Here is a 12,336-nt window from a genome sequence, read left to right as displayed (position 1 = left end):
GAATCTTCTACCAGCTCATTAATGAAGTCTTTGTGGGACTGCATAAGTGGACTGCATAAGTTATGCAGTCCCTTATGTAGTTTTCGGCTGGTTTCTGGCTCTCTTGTGCGAAACTGCATGAGCAAGGTGCAAGACTGCATAGGTTATGCACAATTCTGTGAGGTTGCATAAAGGAGGCATGAATCTGCATAAGTTATGCGGCAACTTATGCAGATTTCGACAAGTAGTGGGGACAGTTTCTTCTCCTTATGCAAAACTGCATAACTTATGCAGCAAGTTATGCGCAATTTGGCCAATGCATATTTCAACTTTGAAAATTGTTTTTCACATCTTTGGTTGTAGAAATCACTCCTCAATGGCAAAATTTCTTTTTAGTCCCTCAAAAACACCATTTTACCTACAAAACAAAGTAAAAATGACAAATTAATCCAAAATTGACAATTATGAAAAACTAACTAAATAACTAATGAAATTAGCTAAAAGTGACTAATAACCAAATAAATTGGCTATGAAATTAAACCTAAATGACTATGCAAAATGTATGCACCAGTGGCATAGGGTTTAAGTGATTACTTGACCTAATTATATAAAGTGATGTTATAAGAAAATAAAATCAGCCAACACTCTTATTTCTCTCAAAGGTGGTAGCACCTCTTCTTCTTCCTCTTCTCTTCATCTTTCTCATCAATTCAAAGAGAATTGCCCAAATTCCTTTGAATAAAATTGCTAGAAATTATTTCTAGTGTCCTATACACACATACAACCTCTCTAAAGGTAAGAACCCAATTTATAATTGGTTGACAAAGGCTTGAGAAGCAAATTGGGGGCTACCCATTGGTGATCTTGGTGTGAACAAGTTAGAGGGACAACACTTGGGGTCCTAGGTGCTTCCTAAAGGTGCTAATCACATCCATTGTGCATCAAAGAGGTTAGTGCTCTAATTCCTCTTTTAAACTAGGGTTTAAATGAATTAATTTATTAATTCACAATCTTGAATGACAAACATAGATCCTAATACATATTAAAAGTGTTTTAATATGGAATTGAGCATTGAAATTAATTAGGAACATAAAGTATGTGGTATGATGCATGCAACCCTAGAAGAAAATTTTTGTAATTCAATGCTCTAATGAACAATTTTCATACTTCCGCTCCTTCACATCTGACATAGATTTCTTCTTTAGGCTTTTTGTACCTCATTTTAACCTATTAGGGCTACACTTCTAACTAAATAAAAACTTCTTTTTCTTATTCTTTGCTAAAAGTAGTATAAAAAAGAGAAAACTTAAGAAAAATTTTTAGATTTTGGAAGAAAAGGATAGTAGGGGGGACATCACCCATTTTCCTCTCTGCACCAAAGGATTTTCGATAGAGATAACTCATCAAAGCTTATTTTTCTTCTAAGGTTTTTCTATTCCTCTACTTAGTTTATGTTTTTTTCATTTTTCTACATATTTTGCTTTGTAATTTTGAGCATGAGTGAGCAGTTTGCTTTATATTTCAGAGTTGGGATATAATACTTTGACTCAATTAATGGTATTGTTATTTTCTTCATTTAATGAAATAGGTATTTATACTTTGATTCTTTTCCTTGAGCTTTAAGTAATGCATGCTTAGTATTAGGCGTCACTAAGTTATATCATTAATTGCTGAATTGAGAGATGAAGATTAGTGGTGGAAAACCAAGGATTTAAGCTTATAACTTTATATCTAGATATAGACTTGAGTTATGAAAGGTTTTTATAGATCAATTAAAGTTCTTAATGGGTTTTAATTAAATCAAGAGCCACAAAAGTAGGAATTTGTTTGATTAGAAAACTTCTTTGATATATTGAAAGAGAATCTAAGAGAGTTTATAATTAATCCCCTTTAAAGATATAATTTCTCATTCATTGAATTAATTGGATAAAAACTCGATTAATATGAGTGTAAACCTCTAACTCTGGAATTATCTTGTTATTAACTAAACTTTGTTTATTTGAATCTGCCATATTTAGTTACATCTCCATTAGTTTTACTTTTCATTGTTATTTTTATACTTTCGTTTATATTCATAAGTCTAAATAATATTCTTAATCATACTTTGTAATCAACACGATCTTCATGAAAATGACATCTTTTTATATTACTTGTACGATCCATGCACTTGTGAATTTTGTATAACAAATAACCTGGGGCTTAGGCTTAGGGTAAGGGGTTAAGGGCAAGGCAAACATAAACAATGGGCTTAGTTAAGGACTTAAGGCAACATATGGGCTATGGACTTAAAATTCTGTTTGGTTTAGTTATTTTGGTTTTTATTGAATTAACCAAATCGAAACTGAAAAATCAAAATCATTCTCCCCCATTATGAATAAACTCGTCAATGGACCTTAAAGTGTAAGAGAATTAGTAACTTCAATAGGGGAGCACACCATAATGCATTCTCGATTGATGTAGACAATGGTGAATCGAGCAAGGTCAAATTAAGTAGCTTCACATTGTCCTGTGTATCACCAAAACACTTAGACAAATAAAATTAATGGAAACAATAGGATGTAAAAGGTTAGAAAATTCTCCAATTGTAACAACCATAGTTGAAGGTGTTACAACCAATGCTCAAGTTGTAACCTCAAGTTGCTCTTTATCCAAATCTTCAAGGACACTTGTTGTCTCTTCTTCAACCTTTTACAAGAACATCAATTTCCTCTCCATAGATTCTTCATGCTCGAATTAATTCTCCTCATTATCCATTTCTTCAAGTTCATAACAAACTTTCTTTTGTTTTTTAATAAAATTCACAGTATTCTCCTTGCACATTCATTGGACCTTTACCCCTTGTTATCGCATCTATAACATTTGCTAAGAGTTAGTTTGCCATAGAGATTGTTGGTGTTTGGAGGATCAATGGAGATAATCGCTTTGCTAACTCTACCTATTGAAGGAGTTTTAAGGAATAAATTAAATTTAAGTGACGAAAAAAAAATTTAAAATTTATCAGTGAAAATTAATATATATATATATAAAGTAAGCTACATAATTATTGTTTTATATTATATATTTTACTATTATTATTATTATTATTATTATTTATAAATAACGCGCTTTTGCGATGAAGATAAATTTTATATTTGGAAATAACAGAATTAAATTAAAAATAGGGATAAAGGCATGAAAGTTGCCGCTGTTAATGGAAGTCAGAGGCAGGAAATTATATTTTTATATTATTATTATAATCAACTCAATAATTAATGAAAAGCCACTCCATAGGTAATAATAGAGAAATTGTCATAATCACATTACTTTACGTATTATTATAATATACATATAATATAATCTTTAACATTCAATTGAATAATTTCTTTTTATTTTTTTAATATTTTTGATGTCACAAATTGCCCAATTGCTTAATTCCATCCTTTCCCTCTTCCAGAGACAGACACACACAACCATCAACAACTTAGTCAAACTTATATATATATATATATATATATATATATATATATATATATATATATATATATATATATATATATATAAAATTAAACATGCCACGTATCTTGAATTTTGTGCTCATTTTTTATAATATATGTTCTCTTAACTCATAATTAAACCTTTTAGATGACATTATAATTTCATAATAATATTTATTTTCTTTTTCTTTCTTCAAAATAAATATTATATTTAGGCATAGTAAGATCTATTCAAATGATTATAATACATACGTAATTTCGTTTATTTTATGTATTATAGTCGTTGGTTATATCATCATCATCATGATTTAATAAATTTACATCAAATTAAAATAAGTAAATTTAAAAATGGCAAGATTTAAAATGACAAGTAATTAAATTCAATTAAAAATTAACAATTATAAAAAGGCGATTCCGGAGTTCCGGAGTTCATATTCAAGCTATTTTGGAATTTTAAATTGGTTATCCAATCTTGTGGAACTTACGGGTTTTAAGGAGATTAATTCTTAAATCCTTTGAATACCCTTTTGAGTGGGACAAAGGGTGCCTTAATCAATCTAATCCTACTTTTGTGGAGTTAGAGTTAATTAAGACCCATTAAGTTCTTTAATTAATCTGTAAATCCTCTTAATCTTTAGTCTATTTCTAGATCTAAGTTAATTAAGTTCAATTTCTTGATTATCTATCACAAGGTTTTCTCCTTTCGGTGCCTCAACCATGGATTAAGAACATCACTTAATGGGATCCTACACTAAGCATGTCATTAAGCATACAAGAAATGAATAAAACTCATTAAGACCACAAAATATGGATTACTCTATCAAAATCCACAAAATATCTCAAATATTACATCCCTTACTCCAGAATCTAATGAAAACTACTCACTATCCATAATATTTATAAGATATTCTGAGTTAATATGGAAATAAAACTTTAATCTAAGCTAAGAAACAAGAAACCGAACACTAGAAAGGTAGGAAAAATGCAAGAAAAGAAAGAAATCTCCAAATCTGGTTGGAAATGGTGTGGGAGACGATTTTGACTCTTCAGCTGCTGCCCTCTCCTTTTCCTTTTCTTCCTCTCTTTTTCCTCCCCTTTTAAAATGGGATAAGGATCTATTTATAACTTTTTTCTGACAAAGAGCCCTAAAATAGTGTGTTTGAGGTGTGATTTTCTGAGGAAATCTTCTGCCAGCTCATTAATGAAGTCTTTGTGGGACTGCATAAGTGGGCTGCATAAGTTTTGCAGTCTCTTATGTAGTTTTCAGCTGGTTTCTGGCTCTCTTGTGCGAAACTGCATGAGCAAGGTGCAAGACTGCATAGGTTATGCATAATTCTGTGAGGTTGCATAAGGGAGGCACGAATCTGCATAAGTTATGCGGCAACTTATGCAGATTTCGGCAAGTAGTGGGGACAGTTTCTTCTCCTTATGTAGAACCGCATAACTTATGCGGCAAGTTATGCCAATGCATATTTCAACTTTAAAACTTATTTTTGACATCTTTAGCTATAGAAATCACTCCTCAATGGCAAAATTTCTTTTTAGTCCCTCAAAAACACCATTTTACCTACAAAACAAAGTAAAAATTACAAATTAATCTAAAATTGATAATTATGAAAAACTAACTAAATAACTAATGAAATTACCTAAAAGTGACTAATAATCAAATAAATTGACTGTGAAATTAAACCTAAATGACTATGCAAAATGTATGCATCAGTGGCATAGGGTTTAAGTGATTACTTGACCTAATTATATAAAGTGATGTTATAAGAAAATAAAATCAGCCAACACTCTTATTTCTCTCAAAGGTGGTAGCACCTCTTCTTCTTCCTCTCCTCTTCATCTTTCTCATCAATTCAAAGAGAATTACCCAAATTCCTTTGAATAAAATTGTTAGAAATTATTTCTAGTGTCCTATACACACATACAACCTCTCTAAAGGTAAGAACCCAATTTATAATTGGTTGACAAAGGCTTGAGAAGCAAATTGGGGGCTACACATTGGTGATCTTGGTGTGAACAAGTTAGAGGGACAACACTTGGGGTCCTAGGTGCTTCCTCAAGGTGCTAATCACATCCATTGTGCATCAAAGATGTTAGTGCTCTAATTCCTCTTTTAAACTAGGGTTTAAATGAATTAATTTGTTAATTCACAATCTTGAATGGCAAACATAGATCCTAATACATATTAAAAGTCTTTTAATATGCAATTGAGCATTGAAATTAATTAGGAACATAAAGTATGTGGCATGATGCATGTAACCCTAGAAGAAAATTTTTGTAATTCAATGCTCTAATGAACAATTTTCATGCTTCCGCTACTTCACATCTGACATAGATTTCTTCTTTAGGCTTTTTGTACCTCATTTTAACCTATTAGGGCTACACTTCTAACTAAATAAAAACTTATTTTTCTTAGTCTTTGCTAAAAGTAGTATAAAAAAGAGAAAACTTAAGAAAAATTTTTAGATTTTGGAAGAAAAGGATAGTAGGGGGGACATCACCCATTTTCCTCTATGCACCAAAGGATTTTCGATAGAGATAACTCATCAAAGCTGATTTTTCTTCTAGGGTTTTTCTATTCCTCTACTTAGTTTATGTTTTTTTCATTTTTCTACATATTTTGCTTTGTAATTTTGAGCATGAGTGAGCAGTTTGCTTTATATTTCAGAGTTAGGATATAATACTTTGACTCAATTAATGGTATTGTTATTTTCTTCATTTAATGAAATAGGTATTTATACTTTGATTCTTTTCCTTGAGCTTTAAGTAATGCATGCTTAATATTAGGCCTCACTAAGTTATATCATTAATTGCTAAATTGAGAGATGAAGATTAGTGGTGGAAAACCAAGGATTTAAGCTTATAACTTTATATCTAGATATAGACTTGAGTTATGAAAGGTTTTTATAGATCAATTAAAGTTCTTAATGAGTTTTAATTAAATCAAGAGCCACAAAAGTAGGAATTTGTTTGATTAGAAAACTTCTTTGATATATTGAAAGAGAATCTAAGAGAGTTTATAGTTAATCCCCTTTAAAGATATAATTTCTCATTCATTGAATTAATTGGATAAAAACTCGATTAATATGAGTGTAAACCTCTAACTCTGGAATTATCTTGTTATTAACTAAACTTTGTTTATTTGAATCTGCCATACTTAGTTACATCTCCATTAGTTTTACTTTTCATTGTTATTTTTATACTTTCGTTTATATTCATAAATCTAAATAATCTTCTTAATCATACTTTGTAATCAACACGATCTTCATGAAAATGACATCTTTTTATATTACTTGTACGATCCATGCACTTGTGAATTTTGTATAACAAATAACCTGGGGCTTAGGCTTAGGGTAAGGGGTTAAGGGCAAGGCAAACATAAACAATGGGCTTAGTTAAGGACTTAAGGCAACATATGGGCTATGGACTTAAAATTCTGTTTGGTTTAGTTATTTTGGTTTTTATTGAATTAACCAAATCGAAACTGAAAAATCAAAATCATTCTCCCCCATTATGAATAAACTCGTCAATGGACCTTAAAGTGTAAGAGAATTAGTAACTTCAATAGGGGAGCACACCATAATGCATTCTCGGTTGATGTAGACAATGGTGAATCGAGCAAGGTCAAATTAAGTAGCTTCACATTGTCCTGTGTATCACCAAAACACTTAGACAAATAAAATTAATGGAAACAATAGGATGTAAAAGGTTAGAAAATTCTCCAATTGTAACAACCATAGTTGAAGGTGTTACAACCAATGCTCAAGTTGTAACCTCAAGTTGCTCTTTATCCAAATCTTCAAGGACACTTGTTGTCTCTTCTTCAACCTTTTACAAGAACATCAATTTCCTCTCCATAGATTCTTCATGCTCGAATTAATTCTCCTCATTATCCATTTCTTCAAGTTCATAACAAACTTTCTTTTGTTTTTTAATAAAATTCACAGTATTCTCCTTGCACATTCATTGGACCTTTACCCCTTGTTATCGCATCTATAACATTTGCTAAGAGTTAGTTTGCCATAGAGATTGTTGGTGTTTGGAGGATCAATGGAGATAATCGCTTTGCTAACTCTACCTATTGAAGGAGTTTTAAGGAATAAATTAAATTTAAGTGACGAAAAAAAAAAAACTTAAAATTTATCAGTGAAAATTAATATATATATATATATATATATATATATATATATATATATATATATATATATAAAGTAAACTACATAATTATTATTTTATATTATATATTTTACTATTATTATTATTATTATTATTATTATTTATAAATAACGCGCTTTTGCGATGAAGATAAATTTTATATTTGGAAATAACAGAATTAAATTAAAAATAGGGATAAAGGCATGAAAGTTGCCGCTGTTAATGGAAGTCAGAGGCAGGAAATTATATTTTTATATTATTATTATAATCAACTCAATAATTAATGAAAAGCTACTCCATAGGTAATAATAGAGAAATTGTCATAATCACATTACTTTACGTATTATTATAATAAACATATAATATAATCTTTAACATTCAATTGAATAATTTCTTTTTATTTTTTTAATATTTTTGATGTCACAAATTGCCCAATTGCTTAATTCCATCCTTTCCCTCTTCCAGAGACAGACACACACAACCATCAATAACTTAGTCAAACTTATATATATATATTTATATATGCCATGTATCATGAATTTTGTGCCCATTTTTTATAATATATGTTCTCTTAACTCATAATGAAACCTTTTAGATGACATTATAATTTCATAATAATATTTATTTTCTTTTTCTTTCTTAAAAATAAATATTATATTTAGGCATAGTAAGATGTATTCAAATGATTATAATACATACGTAATTTCGTTTATTTTATGTATCATAGTCGTTGGTTATATCATCATCATCATGATTTAATAAATGGTTGTAAGAAAGGAGGATAATAATAATGGTATGTAAAGTTTTTCAATTTTTTTTTCAATTTTAATAAAAAAATTATGATTATCCAAAATGATAAAAAGAAAAATTTAAATTCCACCTTATTAGATATTATTTTCTGACTATTATCAGCCACTCATCTTTTCCAGAAATGTTGTTTTCAATCGATACCTTAATTATTCATCCATCCTCATAAGTTTTTAATCGACTTATACATGCATTCGAGAAAAAAAAAAAAAAAAAAAAAAAGAATCTGACTTGTATGTGGACTAAGAATCAATTTTTCATATTTATCGATAAATTATATATAAATAAATATATGAGTATTGATATTAAAGTTTTGTTTGACAATAACTTTAAAGTAGCATTTAGTATTTTGATGATAGTTAAAATATTATATCTTTTGTTTATATTGTTCGGCGATTTAGCGTTTATAATATTATTTAGAAGTTGAGAAAGTGATTTATAAAATGTTACTTCTCCTAACAAGATGACAAATTATTTTTATATTTAATAGCTAATCGAATAATTATTTTTATTAAATATTTCTGCTTTAAATCACTATATAAAAAATTACCCATTAAAAACTAATATCTAACGGCTGACAACTAGTAAAACAAATGATAACTATTGGAACAGTTAATATTAATATGATTTAAAGTTAAAATTAATAATATTAAAATTATTTTGAAAATTATGAAACATTGAATTTGAATCTTAATTAAAATAAATGTATAAAAAATTATATATTTTTCAAAAAAAAAAAAAAACACATAAACCATTTTAATTAAAGAGCTTGGAGATTAGGCTAGGCTAATGTATTTGACTTTCCTCTATAATTAGGAAGAAAAATAATTAACAATGGTGGAGTAAAATCTTGGGAGGTGGTGGAGTGCCATTGAACGCAGAAGCCAAATTTGATGAGATCATCAACAAAGAAACCACTAATAATATGATTACTTATTAAGATAAACACTATATGTATATATATATAATTAATTTTATAATTAAGGAGATGGATAACCTTGTTACCAGTACCAGTGCCATATCTCTTTCTCTCTGTTGAGAATCATGTGCACTAAGATAAAAAATTTTCCTGGATTAATTAATGACGATAAATTGAATATTAATTTGGATAATTATTAAGGAAAACCCTAAGCAAAAAGAAACAAAAGGGAGGAGATGGTGTATGTTGTATAGGGAGAAATGAACTGTACAAAGGACTTTAATATAGGAACCCCAATCAGTGGGCTTGAAGTAATCTAGAATATAAAAAGGAACACGTCCTTTTCAAATTGGAAATAAATTAATGGGTAAATTATTATAAGGTACTTATAGTTTATTAAAATTATTAATTAGTCCTTATTTTTACCTATTAAAACGTCCTATTATTTCGTAAAATAATACTCTATTGAAAAAATTTTAGTTAACATATTTTAGTTTTGAAAATTTATATTTTTTAGTTCCTATAATTTAAATTATTTAAATTATTTATTTCTTATAATTTTAATTATATATTATTTAATCTTTTTGATGAAGTCTAAAATAAATCGACCAACAGAATGGCTAAAAAGTTTGATTTTACAAAATACAAGATGTTTTAATTAAATTTAAAAAAATAAAGACTAAATAATTAATTTTAATAAAGTACATAGAGCTTATAGTAATTTACAGTAAATTAATTAAGTTTTAGGATTATATTCACATTTGCTTGCACGTCCTCTTTAAACAAATAACAAAAGCTAATCTGTCAACACGAGGGCCAAATTTTTAAAGGACCACCCCTCTCATCCTCCACCTTCTCCCCCCAATTTCTTCTCCTCCTTCTCACATCACCAACCCTCTCTCTTTCTCTGTAGCCCCTCTCTCCTCTCTCCTTCTTGCCTTTGATCATAATCTAGGCCGGTAAAGGGTGGTCATCAGGACTCAAGACTCATCCCACCATAAGCAAAATTTTAGCTCTGGTTCTTGGAGGCCCCATAGGCCAAATTAATGGACGGAAAGTTCAACAACAACCCACTAATCACTGAGCAAGAAGAGAACGACAATACAGAAAGTGGTCCTGATTCACCTCCTTCTAGCTTGCTTAACGACATGAAGATGACTTCCACTTCCTCACCAAAAAAAAGGTATGATTAAATCCCATTAAAAATCTTTTGGCCTCAATTAGAGATCATAGATTATAGAGTAAATTAAGAATTATATCTTTGTATATAGAGCTTTAAGTTATAGCATCTTTTTGATAGGCTTTCCTTGTAAAATTTGTACCTTGGATTTATCAGCAAACGGGCGATACAAAAAAGAGTAATCTCGGTGCCAATCAAGGACGTAGAGGGGTCAAGGCTCAAAGGCGAGAACGCTCCGCCACCATCTGATTCTTGGGCTTGGAGAAAGTACGGCCAGAAACCCATCAAGGGCTCACCTTACCCTAGGTATATCAATATAACCCATCACAGCTTCTCCTTCAAATGCTTTCCATTTTCGTCGTTAGCAATGTAAGGATTTTATCAAGAACGTATGTTAATTATAACCTACAAAAATGTTCAAGGATTGGATTATTGTAATGGGTAATAAAAACATGGTTCTTTTCTGAAACATGGGCAGACTAAAGATAGACGCTGATTATGATATGACAGTTTTGTCTGTGATTTTGGTCGTTTTTGCAGAGGATACTACAGGTGTAGCAGTTCAAAGGGTTGCCCAGCCAGAAAACAGGTAGAGAGGAGCCGTGTGGACCCATCAATGCTAGTGGTCACCTATTTTTGTGAACACAACCACCCGTGGCCACCTCCTTCAAAGACCCATCACCACCACAATAATAGCAACTCCACCAAATTCAACATACCCAAGCCCGAAATCTCTACACCTTACCAGCCAGAAAACCCAGAGCCTGAACCTGAACCAGAGGAAAAGTTCACTGATCTCGGGGATGACTCACTTATTAGTACAGATGAGTTTAGCTGGTTTGGAGAAATGGAAACCACCTCTTCCACCATCCTCGAGAGCCCCATTTTTACGGATGAAAGGATCACAGCGGAGGCCGAGGCGTCGATGTTTTTCCCTATGAGAGAAGAGGATGAATCCCTGTTCGCCGATCTAGGTGAGCTGCCAGAGTGCTCGGCGGTGTTCAGGCAATACCGTGGTGTGGGCCCACAGGTCCAGATCTGCTGACACGTTATATTGTCATCACGCTGGTTATAAAATTCAAAGGTGGGCGCATCCTGCACAAGTTAACAAACAGAAATTTTTTTTTTTTCTTCTTCTTCTTCAAATTTACTACTTTATTTTTCCTCTTTTTTTTTAATTTTATTATTGTTTTCAGTATCCATTTTCCCTTGATTCAGTGTAGTTAGTGAATAAAAGTCCAATTCCGATCCTTTTTGTAATTATGAAGCAATTGCCGTCTCAGAATGGATATTTCAATTTTATTTAAAAAAAAAAAAAGAAAATTACAGTATAACAATCACATTTATGATTTTTAGTTGTTAATGTAATTAATTCTTGTCCTTATTCTTTAAAAAAAAATTATTTTATAGAATATATATATATATATATATATATTTAAATTTATAAATAGGTACGAATTAATATGCTACATAAAAATCTTATCCAAAGTTATTTATTGTAATAAATGAGAGTGCATTAAAATCTTTCTAATAGTAAAAAAAAAAAAAAAAACAACACCAATAATACACATAAAAATTTTATCCAAAGTTATTTGTTGTAATAAATGAGTGCATTAAAATCTTTCTAATAAAAAAAATAAAAAAAAAAAAAAAAAAAAACCCTTTGTTACCGATAATACACAACAACTAAATTCTGTTTAACAATAATTTTTAAGTTAATATTTAATGTTTTGACTATAATAAAAAATATTACCTCTCTTATTTATATTGTTCGGTAGCATATGGTATAACATTTATTATAATATTTAGATATTGAA

General features: G+C 29.8%; 1 protein-coding gene across 1 annotated transcript; it reads left to right on the top strand.

The window, feature by feature from the left end:
- Positions 1-10,134: 10,134 nt before the first annotated feature.
- LOC110668909 (probable WRKY transcription factor 65) lies at positions 10,135-11,779 on the top strand. The gene is made up of 3 exons (XM_021830304.2): positions 10,135-10,522; positions 10,676-10,825; positions 11,060-11,779. The coding sequence occupies exons 1-3, from the start codon at positions 10,386-10,388 to the stop codon at positions 11,562-11,564; spliced, it is 792 nt and encodes a 263-aa protein (XP_021685996.2). The 5' UTR covers positions 10,135-10,385; the 3' UTR covers positions 11,565-11,779.
- The last annotated feature ends 557 nt before the right edge of the window (positions 11,780-12,336 follow it).

The sequence above is a fragment of the Hevea brasiliensis genome, chromosome 11, assembly GCF_030052815.1.
Source record: "Hevea brasiliensis isolate MT/VB/25A 57/8 chromosome 11, ASM3005281v1, whole genome shotgun sequence".
NCBI classification, from domain to species: Eukaryota; Viridiplantae; Streptophyta; class Magnoliopsida; order Malpighiales; family Euphorbiaceae; genus Hevea; species Hevea brasiliensis.
The sequence above is the reverse complement of the archived record's forward strand: the minus strand, read 5'-3'. Positions and strand labels throughout refer to the sequence as shown.

What these genes read in the sequence shown, in the direction of transcription:
- LOC110668909 (XM_021830304.2), top strand. Translation starts at nt 10,386, where the DNA reads ATGGACGGAAAGTTCAACAACAACCCACTAATCACTGAGCAAGAAGAG. An exon ending in ACTTCCTCACCAAAAAAAAG is followed by an intron (nt 10,523 to 10,675) that starts GTATGATTAAAT and finishes TGGATTTATCAG; the next exon opens with CAAACGGGCGATACAAAAAA. An exon ending in AAGGGCTCACCTTACCCTAG is followed by an intron (nt 10,826 to 11,059) that starts GTATATCAATAT and finishes TCGTTTTTGCAG; the next exon opens with AGGATACTACAGGTGTAGCA.